We start from the raw sequence: 26,169 nt of genomic DNA, 5'->3' as shown, positions 1-26,169 counted from the left end.
AAATGAACTGCAGTTAATAAGTTATGATTTGATTTAGCTTAGGAAAAATTCATTCAAACTAACCTGACCCTTTGTGTGGGGTGAGAAAGATCATGACTTAATTGTGACTAAGCACATTTTTTGGAATAAATCCAAGTCTGATCATTTGGGTTTGATTTCAAAAAGCTGCATCATGAAGAGAAGAGATAACTGTAAATCATTCATGTTTACCTATGTTTTCTGTGGCAGCATGTATCAAAAATGATTTACAGTTATCTCTTCTCTTCCTGATGAAGAGAAGGTATTACATATTTAGCTGTAGTCGTATAAGGATAGGACCATATTTGCTAAATCAGGAGTCTGCTACTTGTTGCTCTGGAGACATTTTGGCCTTTGTAATATATTGAACGATGAAATATAATCCTGTTCTTTTTGTTTTATTATATTGTTCTGTCTCTCCCATTGAAAACCATTCCAAATTTAGAAAACGTTAAGCAGTGGTGAACTTTTCCAAGAGTGGCCAGCCTTCCAAAATGACTCTAAAAGCAAAATGACTCACCTGGGACCTCTCAAAGCAACCAGGAGCAACATCTAAAGCTTTGCAGGTTTCACTTGCTGCAGTTAAGGTCAGAGTTCATGCTGCAACAACAGGAATAATACTGACCCATGCAAGGGTTTTTTCTCTGAACTAAGCTAATCTTATCTAATCTTTTTGAGCCACGGCACATATATCCCTTTAGAAAATACACAAGGCACACCATCAAACAAAAATGCTACAAACTGTATTGAAATATAATTAAAACATAGTCTCAGTTTACTGAAGTTACTTTCTCAGTCTGAGACCTTGGTGTGTTAGTTGAACACAAAGCTGATATTTGTGCAAAATTTGAAGAAAGACGCATCAAGACCTTCCTCAACATCTTGACAGCAGTCATGCTTAAAAAACCCATCTTTCATAGGTATGACATGGAAAAAGAGAGCAGAACTGAAATAGCTCTGTTTGCCAGAATGGGGAACTCCTTGGCAGACAGTCTGCCAAAAACTGTCCAAAGGTAGATCAGCAAAACTTAGTTTTGGAGCGTGATTTTATCTCAGTTCAGTTATTTTCTCAAGGCCCTGCCCAAAGTCAGGGCCTTTGTAACTGCAGTTCAGCTGTTTGGCTTCCTAACTCATTCTAGGCAGTCAGAGAAACGTTTAAGGGAAATAACATGACAGTTTCTGCTCAAGACTTCTCGCATTTGCCTATTGTCTCACCCAACTGTTGACACCAGTGCCACTTCTGGGTGTGTGGGAACATGTTAAAGTTGGCACTTTTGACACATTTCCAAAACTGCTGTTGGAATTTGTCATTATTTCCTTTTTTTAACCTCCCTCACCTTCAACCTGATAGTAAAATCAACTTCTGGCTTTGTCTAAGATTGCATGCCACAGTTCCAGTTGTTTAAAAGTATTTTAAGAAAGTCTAGATGTATTCTTGTCTTTCCTATTTTGAAAAGAAACCTAAGAAAAATTTACCAATTGTCAAATCTTGTTTATGATCCAGGAAAACATAAAACTATGGAATACTGAATAAACAAAAAAAAAACCTTTTCTTCTAGCTAAATTACAGAAATGTTTCTGTTACATTTATTTTGTAGGAATTATGGATCTCAGCAAATGTTACTCATGTAAATTTGTAAAACAAAATTCTTAAAATGGCTTGTAAACATGTATGTGCACATGTAAATCTTGCTGTTGACTTAGCTGTGGATTTTAATGTGCTATTACAAAGAAATGTGAAGTTTAGGATGTGTTTTAGAGTGGCTGTTAATTTCTTCAAGGTAAAGATTTGAAGACTTTTGGTTGCACTGGACTCCATACACCAAACTGCTCAGCTTCTGTTGGTTTTATCTCTGGGTTGAGCCAGTGTATTTATGGTAGGTTTAGAAAACACCAGGAATGTTGTGTTTGGAAAACTAAAATGTTAATATTTTCAGTATCTGTTCCATTCGTTGGACAAGTTTTACCTGTTTTTGCGTGTTTACTTTGCATATGTTTGTAAGTGTTTCCTCCTTTGCTTTATTCGTAGCCTGGCAGTTTAGTGCTTTGAAGAGCTCGTGTTATTGTGGGTTCTGTAAGTGGAAAGGGAACTTGACATATCCAGGGTTACTTTTGCATACAGCTGTATAAATGGAGATTCTTGCAGGGCATCATGTAACCTTTAACTGTGATCTTTCAAATGATGTTCACATGTGATACTCTCACCAACAGAAAGGTCCTTTCTCTCTGCTCACTGATCCTTTCCCTCTCTTTTAGATGGCTCAGTTTCTTTTATTACATTTTCAGACCGTTCCCGTCTTGTGTGTCAGTGGGATCTCCCGTCTCCCAGTGGACTCACTCACACGGCCGGCCTGCTGCCAGACCACATGGCCTCTGTTATTGTGATCAGTGACTGTGACCATGTGTGGGAGGCACAGGGAGAGTGATAAATTGTAAGACCATGTTATCTGACTTAAATCAAAATGTTGACCTTTAACTACGAATGTGAGCCTGAATGTAATCCTGGTGGTGATTTCATTCCATCTACTGGGAAGTCTCATAAAAGACCTGCTGCTGAACCATATATTGAAAGAACTTATTTAAAGTAGTGCTGATGTGAACCAAAGATAGTTTGCCAGGAGTATTATTGCCTCTCTATGCCTTTTTTAATGATTCAACACAAAGGGGGAGCTAGAGAGCTCTGAAGAGGGACAAATTTCTTTACATGAACAAAATAACCCAGATTCAGTTTATTTAAAGGTTATTTAATAAATTTAAAATACTTAAAAATAAACAAATAATGAAGGATTTTTGTTAAAATTTTAATCTCTGAAATATTGATGCTACATTGAGACCGACAAGCAGATGCGGTGCTCTGAATCGGAAATTTAGCTACAGCAATGTGGAAAAGCATGAACAATTTAAAAAAGGGTGGCAGGTTTATGTCATTGTCTGTATATCCAAATAACCCAATGTCATTAACATTAATGCAAAGCCTCCTTATCAAAGGAATAAGAGGTGTTGCATTGCTACACCTAGGATGAATTCACACAAACAAGGGATGTCAGGAGAGTTTGGTCAGGAGAAACCTTGGGAAACACTGAGATTAGAGATTAACTGGATTCCCCATTAAAAATCCAGCATTAGGGTTGGGCTGCAAAGCATCTGGAAATGCTGACGGTTAATTCAGGTCATGCAGATATTTAGAAGCCTGAGTCTTTTTTAGTAAGACAAAATGCTGTAGGAAACAGTCCTCAAGGAATTTCAAACTTATATGTTTATCTTATTGTTTTATCTGTTGCCAATTATCAGAGTAGTTATTTTAAATGTAGTTTGCTGCTAGAACATTTTTGAAAGTCAATGATTCAGGTGAATCTTCCATGAATGTATTTGAGTGTTGAGATATGCATCTATGCATTATGTTATACAACATTAGTGAATTATATTGTAGACTTACAAATCATGTTGTGCGCTTGTTTATCTTATTGTATGCATATAAGTCTTGTCAACTTTGTGAGACAAATTTATCTGCATAAATTCTTTACAAAGGTTACCGTTTTAAAGAATATATGCTTTCAATAAATTCAATAAAATACCTGTAGTGGTATTCGTACGCCAGTCGATAAATGGATGGCGTAAGGAATCATTGTGTTTTACACTATTCACATTATTTTATATTAACCCTTCTATAGATCCTAAATACAGTGCTCTTCTATTCAGATTTTGGTATTAAACATATATTTTTTAAAAGAACAGTGGAACTAAACTCTTGCTCTGTACCCTTAATCAGATTTTCCTTCACTGAATGTCAGTAAAGTCCCCTAGTGCCAAAAAAACCCAAGTAGTAAGTGAATATAGGTGCTAGCCACCTTCTGATTTTATCTGATCTAGTTTCTGTGGATGTTATATATTTTAATTTCTGTTAGGTCCTACGAATTTAGAACCAAACAAAAATGCTTATAAAGAGCATTTTTGTCCTTATAAATAATGACTGCCATTAGATCTAAAAGCTCTTAATTGATTCACAACTAATTATAGACACTAAATTATCTTTTAGAGAATGCATGTTATCTATTTGAGCTTCAAAGAACAGTCATGTAATATAAGTGTCAGTTATTTCGGCAGTCAGTGACATGCATATCTAATTTTGGAGCGAATCTTCTCATATGCTGGCTTCCCCGGCAGATTATCTTGTGGTTTAGAGTTGCAGTGACAGGTTGGTGTTGCTGGCACTCTCTGGAGGCTGGCTCGGAGTTGGGTTGTAGCAGAAGGACAATTTTGGTGGAGCCTCAGCAGACAGGATGGCATAGTTGGCAGAGTGGAGGGTGGCAAAGCTCTGAAGCTGATACTGAGAGCTGGAAATACACCAGACTGGGTTGTAATGGACCAGACAGGTTGGCGTGGCCCGCTGTGTTGTGAACTGTTGGTCGTGTTGAAGTACAGGAGGCCCAGTAGGAGCGGAAGGTGTTTGCTGATTTACGTATCTGATTGTGCTTCACTTTTTCTTTTTTTTAAAGACACACCTCTCACAAACATCCTCGTACTCCCTGAAATCTTTTCTTTTATGGCAGAGGGGATTCTTCTCTGCTTTGTAGGACAGGGTTTACATCCACTGAACCAGACACTCCCGTTTCCTGTAACCCTCTGAGCCAACTTGTCGTCTTGCCAGCCATCGGTAACTTGGCGTCCCCGCTCTTCCTTTTTCCATGCGGTGATCACGTATGTCTATCCACAAGGAAGTCTGTCGACGTAGCTCGGCCTTTACAAATGAGATGTGACACATGGAAACGAAACAAATCCATTTTCCTGCATGATCTCAGAAGAGCAAATAATATTTAGAACTTAAATGTATATTTAGAGGCCATATGCGTGTTTCTTCATGTCGCTGGGGAATACATGCTGAGAGGCTTCCATATGGTACCGGTCACAGAGGTCAAAGCATTAAAGTATCCATCACATGGTGCTTTCCACTGTTTCTGACTTATGCATGTCCCCATAAATCAGAAACACACACTGCAGGATGTTTCTTACTTTAATAAATAATCATAAATAACATGAAGCACAACCGATATGTATTCTAAACAGATTCGACCAGTTCTTTATGCAAATATTTTGTATTTCATGAAGTATTCTGTTGTCATACATTTGGTTTTAGTTTTGTTTCCTGCTAAATTATCCAATGTTCCTCTTTTAATTTCTATAACTAACAAAATATGTGACTATAGCACAGTGCAGAATCCAGTCACGTGTGCAGTGAATAACTGCCTCCTTTCTCCATTTGCATGAATGGCTTCAAATCAATAAAGTGATATAGAGTAATGCGTTTAAAACATTCTTTTTTTACAGGTTTTTTTATTAAAGCTTACAATCAAAATTATTTGTTTTAGAATATTGCATCATTTTCAAATTGCTACATTCAGGTGTATTGATGGAAAATTGAGTGAAAGGAAAAACTGAAAAAGTGGCAGAAGTGGGACAAGTTAATCACCTACTGTGCACTGATGCAGTAATTCAACCAAAATCAGCCCAGAATAAGTACTATGTATATATACTGTCTTTCAGTACATTTACGAACTGATATTCCTTTCAGTTCGTCAACATTTCTGTATTAAAAGGGAAGCAGGAAGTCATACTTATGAAACATTCTCTTTAACCTCAAAAGCAACAAATAAATCAAACACATAGATGTTTTACCATGTTGAAATTATTCCTGCAGGCCGTGAAAGTTAATATCTATAAACAGTTCTGCTTTATGCTGGAAATACATAAGGAGAGGATGATGTAAACCGAAGTTCTCCTGGGGGAACTGTGTCATCTTCTTTCTTACTGTAAAACGTGTTAACATTATCCAGCTCTGTGACCACATCATCTTTTTATTGTATTTATTCAGGCTGTAGGGCTGCAGTGCTAATTTTAGTGCCGTGAGGTTGAAAGGAACATTATTCTTCAACTGTGGAAGAATGTGCTTCTCCCACTCTCTGGATATTTGTTTATTGTGGTTCCCATGGAGATTTTTTCACATCGCAGTGTGTTAAAGCTCTGAGCACTCGACCTGACTCTCCTGCACAGAAATTACACATGAAGCTGCTTGGATTCCATGAGATATGTTTCATCAACAAGTGCAGATAGAAAACATTTTTTGCAGTTGATTCTGTTTTGCATTTCAATGTTTGAAAAAAAAAATGCATTTTGCAAAGTGCTTTGGCCAAAGTGGAAAAATGGGAAATGAGGGCGACAGAGGGTAAAGGCAGGACACTCGCTTACACTTCCAGCTCTTCCTTTGTGTGTGTTTGAGTGTGTGATTCCTTGGCTTTGTCTTGCCCGTTAAGTCTCGGTGTCATCTTTCTGCCATCTGCTGCTGCCACCCTACTAACACAAGCTGTATCATTTATAATACTCGGCCAATTCAAAACTTCTCTTCTCTTCTCTTGTTTTTTCTACTGTTTGTTAAAGAAGACCAGCAAAAGAAGCCTCATCTACAGTAGGAATTTCAAGAAATGCATCTGGTGCACATTTTTGTATGTCATAAATTTTTAATTGTGCCCCGCCCCTCTGTCATGTATTAGTCATGGAGCAGTCTGCTTTGGCTGAAAATAGAGCCTAGCAACCCAGAAAAACAGAATGTATAGTAGGTGTGGGTACGCGCTGCAGCTCGTTCAACTGTGACACAGCACACACACTCTGCCGATTTCTTTCTCCCGGCAGTGTTTTCATTTCCTCCATTGTCCCCTCTGATTTAAGAATAATGACAATTTTCTCATGTCTTAGTAAAACGCCCTAAAAGCCATACTTTGACACTTGTTTTCATTTTTCACATCAACATTTCTTCATTTAGGTAACAGTTTTATGGGCAGCGCATAAACTCCAGGACGCTGTGTTTGAAACTGAAATATGAAATAATAAATTCAGGATTGTAAAAGTTTCTTTCTGATGATTGGAGAATTACTGGTAGCAAGTAACATTCCTACAGACAACCAATGCTGCTTGGGTTATATTTTATAATTTTAGGAAATCGATAAAAAACAAATGTCAGGAAGAACTTTTTAAGTGGAAAGTATTTCAGTCAGTCAAAATTCGTCTTAATTTGTCCGGACAGGAATCAGAACCAAAATAAATATGAATAAACTGCCATTTTTTTTCAATGAATTCCATAAAATTGAATTGAATAACAAACTTTGACCATTTTAAAAAATGTATTTAATTTTCATATCAAAGGCTACTTATAATAGCACTAACTTGTTTCCCCGGATAGTCAAATGCTGAAAGAAACTTGATGAACCTTTTTGGTTTAATATTACACAACCTGAATGTCATTGAGACTTTATCTAAATAGAAATTTGAAAAATACAGTCATTAACTTTTTTTTTTACTTCAAGGATGACTTCTTTATCTCTCAGTCGGTGTTCCTGATAGAAAGCATGAAGCTCTTAGTGATAGATCTAACAGTTTGTCAAATCATGGCATAGCTGGAGATGACAGTATGTAGACTAGATTTCCATATGTGAAGAGTCGATGCTGTTTTGTTAATTTCTTACAGACACATACTGTGAGTTCACCTGCCAGTCAAGAACAAGGTAAATATGCAAAAGTGTTGTTTTTTGCACAAATAAGATGTGTTGATTACTCATTCTATAAAGGACATATTTTGTGATCAGATCATGTTGATAGTTGTACTTTTCTCATTGCCATGGCCATCTAGAATACTTTCTCAGTAAAACATGATTGATCCAATGCACCCTTTGTTTTTTTTGTGTGTGTGTAATGCACCACAGATGATTACAGAACTTAAGTGCTCAAATGGGAATCTGGTATTTGTGGTTGCCTTTGCTTGCTAATGTATGGCTTAACAACGGAATCTGTCAACGTCTGTTCGTGAGCAAACTTATTATTTGGTTCCAGGCGTGTAATAATGTCCACCAGCTGACGCTGCACGTTGTTTTTAACACCTGACTATGTATTATTCAGCAAGCCACTCAGTTCAGAATTAGCACCCTGCATGTCGCCGTGCGTCTGCGTGTCCAACGGGCAGATTTTGTTGGTACTTAATGTTCTTGTTGACAGGAATGTGGGACGATCTCGCCACATCAGCCGGTCATCAGCCCACAAGCGGCATGTTTGTCCCGTGTGGCCAGATGAAATGCTGATGCATCAATGATGTCACTCTCATGGGCGATAAGACCTGCAGCTCCGGTCTGCTAATAACATGTTTCATTGCCTGCATAATGGCATAAACATACAGTAAAATGTGTGCTGCACCGTTGGGCTGACTGTTTCATTAAATTGGACAGTGATTCATACACACTCGTGATAATGAACTCTATTTTTAAATTGCACATCAGAGACAAAAACGCTAATCAGAGTGTTGGCATTTTTTCCCCCCCTCTCATTTACATTAAAATTTAAATCAGCTGATGTGCTTTTAGTCTTTTCCAAACACTCAGTAGGTTGGTGTTGAGTCACTCTGATTGTCTGGTTAGTGAAAACACATTAGTTTAAATTTAAAACTATGATCATAAATGTAATATGCTAATTAAAAGTCTTCTGTTTTCATGCCTACAACGAGGAGGGGCAGAGCAAGAGACTGTTCTCCCCAGAAAGGTGCTAAAGTTTGTTCAGTGACTGGTTAAAAGATTTTCTGGGTGTTTCTTGTTTTGGTCTGATAAATGACCAAATGGAAGGAACCAGTGTGAACTATGTGTGAATGTTTGATCCCACCTTTTCTTATGTTGGTGTAAATGTTCAGTCATCTGGGACACAGCAGTCCTAAAATTCTCTAGTAATTTCTAAAAGGTGTTTCACCTCTCTTGTAAAAGGCCTCTCAGGTCAGAGCGAACATGTTTTTAAATAAGCGCTCATATGTCTACAAGGAAAGAGTTCAGTTCAAGAATCAGATTTTTTTCCCTATAAAATTAGGCTATTATGAAAACCAAAGATGATCCTTGTTAGGAGAGATTTTTATGTGTTTATTTGTAATAATTAGTTTTTGAAATTCATTGGGGTTAAGTATTAATGCACCACTTTTATTCTTACACAGGTGACATACTTAGTTTTATAAACCAAATACTCTCAAACTGCACAGGTGCTATATAGCTATCACTTTAATAATTAGCTAAATTTATTTATTTCCCTGAATTGTTTACTTGTTAACACTTCTTGCTTATTTAATGTCAGTGCCATCTTTAGAAAAGTTTTTAGAACAGAAAAAAAATTGTTGAAATATAGTTTTGCTGCAAAGATAGACTGAACAAGTCCATTATCATTAGAAACCGTCCTTTGGAGAGACTTTGATACAGAAATAGATTTAAATATGTTGGCATTTAGAGAAGATCTAACTGACTCCCTACTGAGAGAGAGAAAATGTTAATGCTGATGTGTAGGCGAACGAGCATATTGAAGGAAAATAAAGTATTTCTAAAACTTTTTTTTTGCATATTTGCCTTTTTTGGAAAATATGTAACCCATTGTGTAGTATATGCTCTCCACTGCAAGAACTGTAATCTTGAACTGGTATTTGTTGGATGAGAACTAGATAAATGTGCCCTGCGTACAAAAGATCTTTGCAACTTTTTATTACCATTTCATCAAAGTTCAGAGCCTTTGACTTATAACTATTTCAGCAAAAACTAAAAATCTAAAAATAGAGGAAAAAAAACTGCAAAATATCTGAGGTATTCTTGGACAGGAAAAGCTAATTTGGCACAAGAAGCAAAGCAAATTTGTGTCTGGTGTGTTTTTTCTGTGTATAACAATTTATGTTGGCAATAAATCTTCCAGCATTGGAAAGCCTGTGTATCTGCTTTTAAATATTACAGCATTAGTAATAAAAATCAATTGGAGGGTTGAGCAGCAGAGATTATTATGTGGGTTGCTCCCATGAAAAGTGGTGTAGGCTTCTTAAGTGCTTTTGTAACCAAGTTTTGTTGGCGAGTCAGACAAGCTGCCTTTTTTAGCCGAATCAAGAATTATTTCCTGTCTCTGCAAAATGAGCGTCTGAAACCTAAATACACTTTGACAAGAGATACCATAATGAGAAATCCTCACACCTCAACTTAACAGCATTATGAAGCTAAACTCCCTAAATCCTGGTACTTTGGGTTATTCCACACATAGATCTGAGAGTTTATCCAGCTGCAGAGCTGTGGATGGGCATTTATCGTATTGTTTATCATTTATCGTGATAAAGTTCCTATCATGATGATGATTGGTTTATTGATGTCTTGACAAATTCCAGTTAATGATGTTGGCATTGTTAGTTTTACTATTTTATCCACTGTTTGTTCAATGAAAACATTAGTAAATATCAATAAATTTGAAAACATGATTTAATGCAGTTATGATTTGCAGTTTAAGGATATGAATCGCACTTCATGTGACTGGTGTCCTAAAGTTACAAATGGGAATGTTTTCCAACATCAGTATTTGTGTTTCTGGGTCTACAATTGCTGTGTCACAGTCACAGCCATACAGTTACCTAAAAAAGAAGTATTATTGTCACTTTTATTGTTATCACAATTGTACCACAAAATATTGTGATACAATAAAATCCATTATTATTATCTCCCTTCCTCTTCCTCTTTCTTAAATAATACGGTTGTATTAGAATATTAAATAAATATCACATAGCTAATTATAAAAACTATGGGAAAAAGTTCATCCATCTGCAGCTGTTGTTTTGACATAATATTAGCAAAAAAGTGAAATAAAAATGATAGTTTATTAAATACTACATAAGTAACTTGTGTTGTATGATAAATTTCTGATATATTGTGCTACACATGTACCTTCCCAATGAACTTGCACGTAAAGAAATCCAGTTATTTTATCTATTGGGGACTTTAGTTAATTACTGTTAAATCTTGCCACTTCTTCAGGAAATAAATCCTTCTTTCTCAGCTCTAAGAATAACTAAATGTTTAAATATCTGCCAAAAAAAGGACAGCAGGGTTTTTTATTGGACTAAACGCTCTGAAATGCTCCGCTAACACATTCATATTATGTGTTAGAATGAATTAACTGGGTGCCAACAGCAGCACTGACACTCCCTCTGTGTGTTTAGTCATGCAAAGTCCATTTTGACTCAGACCTTAATGAGACATGAGCGGCTGCAGTTGTCAGAGCTGACCTTAAAGCTTCCAGTCAAGGAGGGCTGGCTTTTTTTTTTTCTTTGTTTTGTTTTTGTTCAAGACGTTAGACAGACAACTTGACTGAGCTTGAATCAAAGGGAATGATTCATGCTGCTGAAATTTAAAAATGAAGGATAAAAGCATTCAGGCTGATGAGGAAGACTGATGCAAACAGATTTGAGTGCATATTAATTAGGATGACTAAATTGCGCTCAGGAGGAAGTACCGTAAGAGGAGGAACCTTTCAGGAGCTGAATGTAGGAATCGAGCATCTGCTGCCATCTGAATACATGTGACATTAGGAGATGGGGTGAGAATTATGTACTAAACAAACATGCACAAATAGGAGCGCGTTTGCGTAGCAAGGCGGTCTGTATGTCTCTCCATCCGTCCATCCTTCCATGCATCCATCCCAGCGCACAGGCTAAACTGAGCTTTTTTGCCTCCACGAGCCAAAACAGCTTTCTCCCACTCTGCACAAATTAGCAGCAGCCCACGCTCCACTCGCACATAACTGTCAGAGCACAGACGCTGCAGGAAGCGAGGAGGAGGGAGGGGAAGGTGAGAGAAGCAGTGATGGGAGGAGGAGGAGGAGGAGGAGTGGAGAATGGTAAAAACAGCGGAGGAGAGTGGGAGAAGGAGCAGAAGTGACAGTTACTGAAGACCACAAGTGGTTTTTGTTGCTCGCAGAAGGGCTTTGTTATGGATCCTTGACAGTTGTTGTTTTTTGTGCTTTTTTTTTTGTGAGGCTTTGAGCACATAGGCATATTTTGTCTGCAAAGTGTTGATATGAAAGGACGGAGAGTGATTTAAGGTGGAGGCACACCACTTGGCCTGCTCCTAAGCTCTATCTTATAGTTCTACTTGTCAATAATCTATGAGCACTTAAAAACCTACGAGTGGGTTAGACGGAGAGAGAAGGAGTGGGTGTAAATGTGATGAATGGAGATGGGTGGGGGGTGGGTGGAGATGCTAAAAGGAACAGAACTGCAATTTTAGGAGGAGAGGGTCTGAAAAAGCAGGGAAAACGGAGGAATGGCACATTATGCAAATATCATCAGCCTCATTACCATTTCAAAACTCTGGAAAAGGAAATCACAAAAGTGGGGAGAAACATTTCTTTTGACGAAACCAAACTTTCATATTCGGGGTCTCCATTTGTATACACGCTCTGATCACTTCTGAGTCACATTAGACATGATTTAGATGCAAAACCTGATTGTTGAATCCTTTCGGAATTCATACCCAGTATTGAAACATCAAATGTGACGCATGGAGAGAAGAGCGAGGAAGTGCAGAGGAAGAAGGGACAGCAGGAGTATTGAAATGACAGAGACAGACAGTGAGGTGTGTTCCAGAGGACAACTGCTCTGGAGGTCACTGCGACCAGACTCTTGTCTTCCTGCCAGACCCCTTTGCCTCCCCCTTCGCCTCCTCCTCTTCATGCTGAAACATGTTGGACTTCTCATGTAGCTGAATGCTGGACCTTAATTCAGAATTTGTTAACCCTACATCCTCTTTTCAGGCCTTTTTATCCAAAATTAGAAATACATTAAAATATGCAAATAAGTAATATTCAATTCCTCTTTTAAATAAGAAAAAAAAAAAACATTTTATTGCCAAGAATGCAATTGCATAGCATTCCTTTGGTAATATGTAGCAAAGTATACATCTGTAGCTAAAATAAACCACACCTACATGTGAAAAGTTCAGCCCATTCTGCTCGACGTAACGTCAATACAGAAAAAGGTGCTAAATAGTTTTTTTTGTTCAGCATTTGAATCAAGCGAAGTTAAAATTAGACCAGTTAAGGAGTTCTGGGTAGAAAATACAGACCGATGTTTATTTATCATGAATGGATAATGTACATATTTTTGTACAGTTTTGGTTTAATCACTTCTCTGTGTGTTGTTCTGTGAGCAAATGGCCTTTTTGAGTCTGTATACTCCAGTTAGCAATTAATCGATTACCAAATTAGTTGAAAATTATTTCAATAATCGATTCACTACGATTAACTTGATTAATCGTTTCAGCCATGCTGTGTTTTCTTATGCTCTAGAAATGTAACATCCTCTCTTCTTTCCTCTCCTATTTTCTTGCTCTACTGTTTTACTCGAGTTCATACTCAGACAATCACAGATCCAGGAGAGCATTCCAGAAGAAATGCGTTTTCAGAGTGAAGTATGGTGCCTCTAAAGCATTAAGCATTAATCATTCATGTTAGAGATATATTATTTACCAATATGACCACATTGCTAATTGCTTATGTTGAATTTTGAGCTCTGGATTACAGCAATGACACTGACAATCCTGAACTCAAACTCACTCCTTTTCCCTAATGGAAGACCACCTGTTTTGTACACATGCTCATCAGGGAGCCTTCATGGCTTCCAGATGGGCTACATGAGCCCAGGACCAAACCTCCCCACCCACTGTTACTCCCTGACCTGGCATGGGGACCTCCACTTACTGCCAGTTTGGTATCGACAAGAGTTGTTGAGCAGCTGCCACTTTTCTGTTGAGCCACATTTACAAATACAAACTTGCAGGGGGAAAAAACCCCAAACCACTCTCTTTCTGAAACAGTTCAAGAGGGACTGGAGAAACCAGTTGCTGCTATTTAGATGTAATTTCTTAATTACTTCTATAAAAGCTGGGGTTTCATACCTTGCCTGGTCTGGAGTATGGGTGTTAATAGGAAGCCAAGAGAAAAAGAGAACAGAAATCACCTCAGAGAAGCAGTTTTTGCTGCTCAATCTGGGAAGGGTTTCTATACCGTTTCCAAATAACTTGGGGCTCATTCACACCAGCCCTGTTTGGTCTCCTTTAATCGAACTAGAGTTTGATTGTCTAGAAAAAACTGGTTTGTTTGGGGAATTGTGAATGCATAATCAAACTCTGATGCCAACCAAAATAACAAACTTTGATCTGCCTACCAAACTAGCTTTCGGTTCAGGTAGAGTGAACTCTGGTGCCTTACGAATGCATATGTGAACACCAAGTGGACGAAAGACTGCTCGAAAAGCAGGAAGCAGACTTAAGTTTATGGCAACACAAATAAAGGAACTAGAATAGCTTGGTTAGAGTAGTGCCCTTTGCCTGATTAGCTTAAGAGAATGAGGATGCAATTAATCTAATATTCATTAGTAAAATTGTATTAAACTGTTTAACAGTAATTGTATTAGACTTAATTTCAATGCCAGAAAGTCCTTGACTTGCACCTTATGAAACCATAACTCTGCTGCAGGTTTCACCACAAACTTGTAGCAGAGTTTATGGTGAAGGTAAATTAGATTCCAACAGATAACAAGAGGAGCACTTTCTAATTACATTTAAGGACATAACCATAGACTGCGGTTGTCATGGTGATTCATTTAAAAAGGGACACCACTTTCACATTCAGGTCTTAGAAAGTGAGGCAGTCTCTCTGGAGTCAGACGCTTTTTGTGTTCCAGAAGAGCAGACAGTGTTTTAACCTACTTTGTCTGCCTGGGGTCCATTATCCCGACAGATACAGCAAGTTCTGAGACCAAGTTTGTCTGGATCTGGTGGATGGGGGAAGATTTTACCATGTTACCAGGTTATAAATATTGCATGGGGCCTGGTGTGTTTTGCTGTTTTGGCTGCCAGGATCAGCTTTCACAAACGTATTGGGAGTCAGCAGAGTGGGCTATTGTTAGTCTGTGTGCTTGAACAGAGAGTCTCTTATCGGGATTTTTGTTAGACAAACAGGTTTAACAAAGAAAGAAGTTCACAGTTTCTCAACGCATCTCACACAAAGCAATTGATGGAGTTTTTCTTTTTTTAAACTGTTTTTAATAGCATTTTAACTGGATATGGTTTAAATGTTGATTTCATTTCAAAACTTTAATTCTAGCTAAGTATTAATACTAACTTTTACCGAGGTATGTTACATAACATAAATATAAAACACAACATAGTTTAGAATGGTGTAAATAGTAATTCACTATGAACTTTTAAAGTCTACATTTTACAGTTTTATGTCTTATTGTGGGCATTATTTAACAGCAGTTTTATACCATATTTGAAAATAAGAGGTATTTTTATATGAGCATTATCTACATATTTACTGTATAAAAACTGCACCAGCTTCAAACCCAGTTTGCTGTAATAAAGTTCCTAAAGTGAGGCTGCCTCTGTGACTACATGACATAAAGTTCAAAATAATCACCCTTTTTGTTTTAAAATACAAAAGGGTGAATAATCTGGTGCTGATCTGTTGTATTTCTGTAGTGTTAAACAATTAAGGAAGAAACAAGGTAACAGAGTCTTTAACTCTGTTGAATCTTGGATTTTCTAAACAGTTTCCCGTCCTGGTTTGTCTCTGGTCTCGGATTCTGTTTAATACCTTTCAATTTCACTAAAGTTGGTCACTTATGGTTGGACAATGACACTGTTGGACACTATTTACTCTGGAGAAAGAAGGTTCTGGGTTTGAATTCTGTGACTGTTAATTCATCTCTATTATTTACTCTTAGCTGTGTGCAAACGACGTTTACCTGTGTGTCTTTGTGCTGCCCTGTAGCGGACAGGGCAGGGTGTACCCCGACTCTTGACTAATGACCCCTGGAGAGACGCGCCGGGCCCCACACCTCTGCACAGACAATGGATGAATGGTCAATTAGGACGCTAAATTCAATTTCCCGCCAAAAGATTCAAACAAATTGTACTTTAGAAACATTCCAGCTCATTTTTTAAATGGTTGTGGTATTAATCCTATCAGAGCATGAAATACCACTCATCCTTTGCCTTCCTCTTAAGCTCAATTGCTTATGCAGAGGTGAACTTTGTAAAGGCTTTTAAAGGCCTTACCATGACCAAATGTGTCCACAAGAATCTTCTATCTATTATAGATGACTCCTTATAAGTTCAGACCCATTGCTGTTTGCTCAAAAAGGCCCTGACACCATCTGAACCAGAGGCTAGCCTTCCCTAATCCGGGAAGGGGAGTTCACTACACACACACTGATAGCCTAATGGTTATAACATAGCTTTCAGTGTGTTTCACCACAGTCTCTTTTAAAGAAAGAAATAGACAACGGTTTGCCAACTTATATTGCCTCTAAGAGTTTTCTAAGTCAAGTACATAAGTTCAGACAGAACGAAGGAGGGAGTTAGATGTTTATGCATCCATCTTGTCATGGTTTGTGTCTTATCAGCGTGGCTTATTACTTCAAAGGAGACCGAGACAAGTATAAACATTCCTCACAGAATAAACTGTTGCATGAATGATGTTCAGATTTTGTCTCGGATGCTCTTATTCGCAATCGGAACGTGATCTTTTCTTAGTGTTCATCTGCCTCACACAGATGCTGTGAAAAAGGTATTCAGCTATCCAGATCAATCTGGCCCTATGTAAAAATATAATTTTTCCCTAAAAATGAGCAAGTTTGCCACTATTGGTAGCAACAGCTGCAATTAAGAATGTGTGGTAACTAGTAATGAGTCTTTACATCCTTGCACAACTCCAAAACTTTAGTTCAGGTCATTATTTCAGAGATTGACTTGCTGATGTGGATCATTGTCCTGCTGCATTTTAGATGTTCTTAATTCTTTGGTTACTTCTTGAATGAGTCATTGATGCCGTCTTGGATTAATTTTGGTAACCTACCACTTTTCAGAAGAACTTTGGTTCATTTGGGTCCCAAAACCTTGCATATAACTGTGTAACCCTTTCAAAATAGAAAGATCAATAGTGACTTTTTTTCCTCATCTGCTCTTTTAATTTTTTTGGATAGACACTCGATGGGTTGCCTTTGAGGTTATTTAGCTTACTTTGTGATGTAAAAAGGTTCCATGTTTGGGATTTCTTGAATCTACTTGTCTAGCAGAAATTAGGCTTTGGTTAAGTTTAACTAATGGGTCTAAAAATATGTATTATGGGCATTTATTCATAACTTAATAAATGGGGGTAGGTAGATTTTCACCAAGGTTGAGGTTGGCTTGGATAATTTAAAGCTGGGAGATCCAAGGTGTAACCCGCCTTCCTCTGCAGCCCTGCTCAGCTTAAGTGGGTATAGATGATAGACAGATCTGAAAAATTTATCTGTGAAAAAAGCAAAGAGCAGAAATCTGTAATGGGGGAAATGCTTTTCCACAGCAAAGTCTGACTGGTTTCCTATGGAATTGGAGGGTTATGGACTGATGAACTGATCTGATTCTGTGACCTCTTAGATTTGAAGAGCACAGGCAGCACTGTGGTGTGCTGACATCTCTTATAAGTTCAGTTTCGCATCACTCACAGTTAATGGCTCTGCGTCTGCTGCAAGCTGCGCTGCAGTCGGGAAAGGCATTACCATTGAGATGGAAGGAGAGGATGTAAAATATGAATGAAAGGAACTCCCCGCTGCAGGCAACGACTCAAGTATTCTCATCCTGTCATGTTGTCTGGGTGTTTGGAAAGCCTTGATATTTCAAGGTGCTCTTCAGGACTCTTTGAGAGTTGTTGGTTTTGTTGAATATCAAGAACAAAGCTGGATGCTACTGTGAGGCTGGAGCAGCTTCAAGCATAAATTTTGTTTGATTTTATTTAATTTTTAAAAAAATATTAGGTACCTTTTAAATTGCATCTGAATAGCACAGGTCAAATTCTTACACCATAATACCTTACCTTGTAAAGTAGAGCCTGTCGGTATGAAGTGGTCTGGCTTTATAAATTTGAAGTATTAAAATGTTTAAGTAACACAAAGCTACCTTTTAGTTCTTTTTAGTCAGAAAATGAGTAAACTGATTCTCTTTGGCCAAGCAAATAACAGTAAATTATTTTTTTTTAATTAGCCATAAAATAATGCATTTGTTAAAATTAAAGAGTAGTGTCTTTGCTTTAATCCTCCTGCGTTCTTAGGAGATGGTGTCATTTAGGCCCCACCAGCTTTTTACTCTGTGCGCAGTTCACTTTTACAAGGGTTTTGTTGTGTGTGGTTTTGGGAACTGACAGTCTGACGGGACAACCGCCACCCCTTCCTCCCTGTTTTGGCAGTGTGTTTATTTTTAGAAAAGATTATTTTGAGGTGAAGAATCATATTTAGCTTCTGCACTTTGACAAAACCAAAATACCAAAGTGTGTGTAGGGGTGTGTGTGTGTGTTTGGTTTTGTGTGGGAAAGGGGGAGTAGTGAGTCTCTGTATTATAAATAACCCAAATCAATAATAAACGACACTGATATTTAGAGTTGGGTCTGGGGTCCTCTGAGGAGATGGATGAAAAAAGCAGGCCTATTCTCCACCTTTCTCCTCCTCCTCCTCCTCCCCAGGCGCAGTGAGGCAGAAGACAAGAGCATAGGAAGCTGAAAACATTAGAGGTGCCGTCTTCTCCCCCCACAAGCCTCGACAGACTTGTGGTTATGAAGTGCACGCTCGCCTCGTGGGTGTGTGTGCGGGAATGTGTGTATATTACGAGTCCGACGCTGTGCATTACTTATTCATCAGCAATGTCTGCCTGCTTGCCACAATGTGTATTTCAGCATGCCTTGCAATCATTATGCCACATGTATTATTTAAGGCACACGTGTGCGCGCTGACTCCAATGCAGATTGCTACACGAACTATTTATCCCGCATAAATAGTCTCTCAGAATCCTGTGAATTACTGCAAAAAGCATCTTTCACACACCTATTATCTTTTCTGTAAAGTCTTTGTGGCCAAAACACCAACATTCATTCAACTTTTTTCTTCTGCCCCTGTCTTCAAAAGCTGGAAGATTTTTCTTTGCAGACTGCTTAGAGTCTCTGTTTTGTTCCTGGTGTAGTTGACATGCTTGTGCCTGTAAGATCTAGAAGTTACCAAGATGTGGAAAGCAGCGATAGAGCTGAGTGATCTTTCATAATTTTTCTGTTCTGCTTTGGTTTAGGAGCCAAACAAAGCAATGCAGCTCCAAATTGTTGAACTTCTCCAAACAGAATAAAAGTATCAACGTTTTACAAACTGCTTGCAGGAATTTGCATTTAGTTGAGGATTACTTAGTTTGGATTTGATCAATCTAAATGGATGGGTGCATTACTTAATGAGTATTCTGTTGCTTCATGATTTATGAAAAATACAGATAAAACCCAGTTTGTTGATGTTTTTGATTTTAGTTTTTGATTCATTTGTTTATTTTCTTATACTCAAGTGTTGGGGAAAAATAAATTAAGTTCAGCAAAGTAAGGAATTTGACATTTTTAGGAAGTCTGAAATTCTGCATGCAGATTTACATCTCACTACAAGTCAGGTAAATTTTTATGTATCAAATGTGTATTCTATATCATGACTTCTGTTGACGTTAGAAGGATGACCTTTTCTGTAATCATGTCTGCCCCCAGCCTTATAAATGCAGTAGCATCTGCAATAAAACGTGTGGTGGCAGGACCAATCGGCTTTTATTAAACCACATAGATTTTTGAGCCCGAATGGGTGTTTTCACACTAGATGGTCTGGTAGACTCGCTTCGATTGGGGATCAAAATTGTAACATTTGATTCACTTTTCTGCTTATTGTTGAATCAGGAACACTGACCTTTTCCGAGTGAAATGAGTCCCTCAGTACTTAGATGTCATTCTGGGGTCTTTTGGGGCCTCATGGATGAGCTGTTGATGTTTTTTGGGGGGTGGCCCCTCCTGGAGAGGTTTACCACTGCTCCCTTTTTGCTCAACCTGCTTAATTATTTTAAAATTAAGACATGATGGCAAAACAAGACATGATGTGTGTTTTTTTTGACTAAATTGTTTTCTGACAAGCAACACATTTCCTTTTCTTTTTTTTTTTTTTTTTTTACATCGGATCAAGTTAATTTGAATAACTTTTTTTCTCCCTAATGAAAGGGTTTCTTTAGTGAAGTAAAAATACACCAGTACACAGTGTGCTTAAGATACCTGAACAGTTATTGGTTAGTTAAGTAAATGCTACTCCAATGACAGTCCTGAACAGGTTCTGACCTTTTTTCAGAGGAAGTGATATTTCTTTGCGTGACAGGTTCCTGCCTTACCTCCATGGGTCTTTGACTGTGTAACTTGCACACCACCCTATGTGCATGCATTGATTTTTGTTATTCTTTCTGTGCAAAGTTCACTTGGTTTGCTTCTGCTCTGCTTCACTGCCCTCCCTGGGGGTGATTCTCCCTGATCTAAAAATGAAAGATGTGTTTGCCTTTGTGTGTTTGTGTGTGCCATTGTGGTTTGGGATCACCAGCATTAGCTGTTGCCGGTGTCATGGCTGCATGGAGCTCAGCTAAGCCTTTGACGTCAATGCCGTACAACAAGCTGATAACACAGACCTTTATCGCAGCCAGGTGTGTGGGTGTGTTGTCAGATCAAACAAAGCTAGGCTTCTTGGATTCTGCGCTATACTTCAGAAATAGCTACCGCAAACATACATATTATCAGACCACCCAACATCCATATACCCACTGAAATGCACACACACACAAAAATAATTGGTGTTGTGACCTCACTACTTGCTGCTTTATCATCACATCTATAGGTTGCTTTTCAGAACATTAGTTGATTTCGAGCAGTTGCTTGTTGAAAACTCCTGAATCATTGGTTCCGCCTCATTGAAGCTGCAGTCAAATCTTTCTGCAGCATCACAATATGGCCAAAATTATCCGTCTTCCATTTGTTCTTTCCACTTGTTGATTTCTTTCACTGTTCACTTCAACCTTGGCTGCAGGATTAAGGCTCCATTATTGCTTGAGTTTAATGTTAATATATTAAACAATCACCATACTAAACACTTGTGCTAAAAGTGTTTTTGCCCAGCCACTGTCACATTCAGGTAGTGTTATTTTCATCCTTTGAGAACCTCCCAAAAGTAAATGAAGCAACACAGAAGATGTGCCAATTTTTGAAAAAGGGAAAAAAAGAATTTGTTGTTTTTGGGTTTTTTGGCACTAGTGGCCTTTATTTGCAGTAGATTAGACAGGAAATGGGCAGAGAGAGAAGGGTGATGACACGCAGCAAAGGTTTTGGGTTGGGAATTGAACTCCGGACGACTGACGGCGCTGAGGACTAAGAGTCTCCATATATGTGCAGGTTGCTCTGCCTCTGTAGCACACAGCATCCTATTTGTTGCTTTTTAATAACAGATGTCATTTGTAATTCAAGCTATTTCCTCGTGATTTTATGATTTACTTTAATATGTTTTATTATTACAAATTCAGTTTTTTGGCAATTCCAGTCCTTTTGACTGATTTCATTTTTAATACTCCCCCCCCCTATTTTTTATATTTCAATTATTTTTATAATTTCTGTAATTAAAAATAAATCTTTACCTGCATCACAGCAATTAGTCCCATTTAATAATTGCTGATTGCCTTTTTGCCCTTTTTTCTGGAATTGTAATGATTTATATATTTTGTGACAAGCTTCAGATCTTTAAGGTTGGAAGGTCTCTTTGCCATCACTCTAATTTTAGCTTCTTTTGAAGATGCTTTACTAGATTAATGACTCAAAAATTGTAACATTACTTCCAGTTATGCCTGCATAATATGAATAAATCTTTTGATGCCGACAATATGAGTAAATATTGCGATACTGATATAAGTTGCAAAATTTTGAATTTTATCAATGTCATTTTGTCCGGAGTGAGCATCGGCTGCCATGAGACTTATCAGGCACAATAAATTACAATTGATTTTGTTTCATATGTATTTTTAGATTATTTATGAACATGTTTTTCATGCATGGCAGACTCTCCAGCCTAACTGGGTGCTCATGTTTCCGATTATCTTCTTTAGTACTTCAGAACTGAAAAGCTCTTGAATTCAGTCATTTTATTTTGTTTGTGTTGTTTTACATTCACATCTTGTAAAGTTTAGGAGAAAAGCTGCCTTCACACCTCTTTTCTTCACCGTGAGAATGAAAATGACCATAATCAACTGCCACTCCTTTTTTATTGGAAAACATTTGCATAAACTTTCACTCTTGCCCAATGTTCTGCTGTGCGGCTCTCTGTCAGTGCTGCCCGCAGGAACATGTGCATTTCACATGTGTCCTCTCACTTTCGCATGACAGAAAGCCATCAGAAAGCAACCACTTGTCAGAATGATGAACGACCAAGTTCTGTGAATTTTGCCACAGTTATTTCACTCGCTGAGTAAACAGCCATCCGCGCTGCAGGCAGGCTATTTTTCCTGATCACTTTGTGTTCCCAGTTCTGATGGAAATGAAGGAACATCAAAATATCCATTATGAAAAAATATACTTAATTAAAAAAAATGCATACTTATAAAAAAGTACATGAGAATAATCAATAAAAATAAAAATACTCAATCAAAATTTTGTTCAAATTTAAATATAACAAAGTGGAAGATCTCCATATAATAATTATCAATTATTTTCCAAATACAAACTGGATGAATTCCTCTAGTGAGTTAGAAATGACTGATTTTCGCTGATGTACATTGAAATTGTATTAATTGTCATACATTTCTATTTGTATGTATATAATATGTCTGGCATCTCCAGCTTCTTCTGTGTTGTAAGACGCTCACATCTTTTAGTCCTGTTCCTGTTGTGATTCATCCTCTGACTTTTCTTTCTGTTCCTGTTTTCTAAGAATTGCTCCATTGAATTATTCAGAGTAACACTTCCCTCAGTTTGTATTAGAATAAAGTTGCATAAAGTCTCAGCCCCTATTTATCTGTAAAAGAACTAGCTGGCGCTCTGTTCGTGATGATTTTTATCTTCAGTGGCTGCAAAATGTTTCGCTTGCAAGCTGCATCTATTGTTGAGTCAAGTTCACAGCAGCTATCTGTGTGAAGAGTTCCTGTTGTGTAGGAGGTTTTTAAAACAGACAAAAGCCAGGAAGGTGTGCGTGTATGTGTGTGTGCAACATGTAGAAGATTAAATGTGAGCAAGTGCAACTGCTCAGTCAAAACATGAAGAGGCCCTGCACAAAAGCTCTGGGTTTGTTTGGCCAGAAGCTGACGCTGCCTCTTTTTTTTTTTTTTTTTGTCAGCCAGTGAATTAGGAGGTAGGGAGCTAGTGACGCTCGTAAAATCCTTAACATGCCTGAGACTGCCCTGTGATGTCACTGAGAGAGGGAGGGAGAGTGGGAGGAGACCAGACCAACGGAGAGAGAGAGAGAAAGAGAGCGAGGCGGCTGGAGAGCGGAGCAAAACAGGCTCAGTGAGAGGAGGCAGAGAGACGAGACGGACTCTGTCAGAAATTTCTTCCTGCTTCGGGTCTGAAGTGGAGGGGAACACTGCTTTCTGTATTTCTTTCAGCTGATTAAAAAAAAAAAAACTAACTAAAGCACTTTTTAAAAAGCTCCTGCTCAGATCTTCAAACACACTCTCACACCAACGTGCAACAAGCGGACAGCACGGCACAACTGATGGGTGAGAGCTTTTTCCTGCAGTTTGACTTCTCTACAAGGAGTTCCTCTATAAAATGCTTTGCAAATGTCTTTTTTTCCTCAGCAGCCTTTCATAGTTTATACTTTTATGCTGAAATGCGTTTATGTTTATAATGCAGATGTGACTGTGTGTGTGTGTCCTGTTAAGAAGAGAGTTTGTGGGTGTGCAGCTTTGAGTGGTGACAGTGTTTATTGAATGGTACTGATGTATGGACGCTCAACAGCCTTCAGCTGAATGGAGCAGATGGCTGTGCCTGTCCCTCCATACAGTCTGCTGTGAACACATGAGGCTGTTTGTGTTTATTCCTGAGTGTGCTAAGATGCATATGAAGCTTTCAAAAAGTTCATCCTTTTTAATGCGTGCCTTAGATTGGAGAAAAGTCCACAGAAACAGACATTATTTTGCACATTTCTCTTGAGTGTTCTCATTTTTTGTGTGTTTTTGTTTTGGCTGTTAAAATAATAATAATGATTGTGAATGTTTACCCAGCTGCAAATACAACAGTCTTAAACACCTTTTTGACTGTTTGATCCACTTGAGTCAGACCTTGGGAGTGCAGGCTCGCTTTCGTCATAAAAAAGTGAAAACAGATGAGGAGAAAACAAAGAGGTGGCAGCGCACCATAACACTCACCGTCACTAAGTACCCATCCCAAGCTTTGGGGTGCCTTCAGCAGCTTATGCAGCACATGCAGGCTGATTGTGGAGTTGAACTAGCACCCCACCATTATTGGTCAGCCGTCTTCCTCAGGCCCCTCCCTTACTTCGCTGCCCAACCAACCACTGGCTACAATCCAACCAGTCACCATGGCGTTTGCCTCCATCCTCTCTGAGTACCTGGGGTTTGTTTTTTGAGTAGGGGTAAGAGGATGGGGGGTCGTTATATCAGCATTTTTTTCTTTTTAACTCTCAACCTACAAGGTTTTATGCACACATAGCTTGTGACTAAGTGTGCAGACTCAGTTTTCGAGGCGCGGTGTGTAAACATGCAGGGATTTTTCTGTGGATGCAGGGAGACCCAGAGGGGCGAGGATCTCCCCCCTGGGAATCCTGCGCTATAAATAACCCTGCCTGTGTGATCCATAGTCTTCTGCTGAGGGGGACGTGGGATGGGCTGAGTCAGAGCTGGCCTGATGGATGAACAGACTAATGAGAAAGGCCCTGACATTTCTCTTGATTATTGTAGTTTTACTCTCACTGACTTCGGCTTCCTTTTGAAGCAGCTTCTTGTCTCTCACATCCTCCTTCATTTCTTTATTTATCCTCCAGAGCTTAAGTATTCTGTTAGCTGCTCACACACGTGCTGAAGCTGCTGTTTACGTTCTTCGAGGTGCATATAAAAAAATTAGAATATCATCAAAAATATTCAAGTCAAGAAAGTGGAACTCGTACACAGTTTCATGACAGAGTCACACAGATCATCTGTTTATTCAAGTTAGCTTTGATTATTGCAGCCAATGAAAGCCCACAATTCAGCTTGTGTTGCATATAGTACATTTATTACAAAAATGTTATACTATAGTTTTTCAAGTTGCTTCATGCCAGCATATTTGTGGAAAGTTAAGTGGATAGAAAAGTGTTAAATTTGTTATATTTTCCGCTGGTGTGGTTCGTTTCCACACTGCACTGTGTCAAATGAACCAAACTAATTGAAAACACTATTCCTCCTCCTCGCCTTTGGTGGCGCTGCACTAAGAACGGCTGAAGGAAACTACACAAAAACCTCAAAAGAAGACATGATAACTTCTTTCTTCACAAAATGTAAACGAAAATGGAGTAGAATCAAATTTTAGGGTTGTAGGATTTCTCTTTGACAAAAGAGCATGAGGCATTTCCTTCTTGTTTTGGTTGTATTTACCCAGAATGCCCTGTGCTGTTGTCTGCTTCCTGCTTTTGAAGCTGTCTCCAGTCCGCATATGCATTAAAACTGTGCTAGAGTTCACTCCAACCAAACTAAGATGCAGGTTTGTGTGGACCAGAGTTTATTGTTTTGATCGGCATTAGAGTTCGATTGCACATTCACACCTCTACAAGCAAACGACTTTATAGGAAAATGAATTAGTTTGATTAAAGTGGACCAAACGGTGCAAATCCACCCTTAGTCTCAACAGGATTTTAAAGCAAAAGCTGGACACCTCTACAGTGTGGTGTAGAGACTATAGGGCCTCTTCACCACACGGTAGAAACTCTACTGTGTGGTGAAGCTGAAGCAGCCTCAGTGAACCACAGGATGATCACTTCCATGCTAATCTGCATTGGTGCATATAAATGCAACTGAATTGCATTTATATACCATACAGTACGTCAATGTACGTTTCATCAGGCTGACATTTCTCTATAAAAAACACCTATTTCCAGGTTTTATGTCCAGGTTTTATGTAGAGTTGCACAACATTTCAAGTTGCAATCATTGTAGAAATATCAATATGTGCAATAGGGTAATTGCGACGGACTTCTTTCTTAAGAGTCAATAATATGTAAATTATTTTTCCCTCAGTGTTTCTTTTAAAATTGCACTGTGAGTTGACCCGACTTCAAAGTCGAAATCAGTAGAAGCTGTAAAAAAAAAAAATAATGCTTGTCAAACAAGATGGTAGTTCTTGGAGGAGTTAATGTCACCGTGGAAACCCAAAAAGTGACTTGTTTTAAAAAAAACTAATCTAATTTTCCACAAATTAAATCTTCAGAAACAGAAT

General features: G+C 38.3%; 1 protein-coding gene across 4 annotated transcripts in view; it reads left to right on the top strand.

The window, feature by feature from the left end:
* LOC102216491 (histone deacetylase 4) overlaps window positions 1–26,169 on the top strand; it is a 118,823-nt gene that overhangs the window by 28,520 nt on the left and 64,134 nt on the right. The window contains exon 1 of one of the 4 annotated variants that reach the window (XM_023336815.1): window positions 23,227–23,456. The exons of the other annotated variants lie outside the window; for them this stretch is intronic. Within the exon in view, the coding sequence (XP_023192583.1) occupies window positions 23,453–23,456 (4 nt within the window). The 5' untranslated portion in view covers window positions 23,227–23,452. Of the gene's footprint in view, window positions 1–23,226; window positions 23,457–26,169 lie in introns of those variants that run through there. 4 annotated transcript variants of the gene reach the window in all.

Source organism: Xiphophorus maculatus, chromosome 7 (genome assembly GCF_002775205.1).
Source record: "Xiphophorus maculatus strain JP 163 A chromosome 7, X_maculatus-5.0-male, whole genome shotgun sequence".
Classification (NCBI taxonomy): domain Eukaryota; kingdom Metazoa; phylum Chordata; class Actinopteri; order Cyprinodontiformes; family Poeciliidae; genus Xiphophorus; species Xiphophorus maculatus.
The sequence above is the reverse complement of the archived record's forward strand: the minus strand, read 5'-3'. Positions and strand labels throughout refer to the sequence as shown.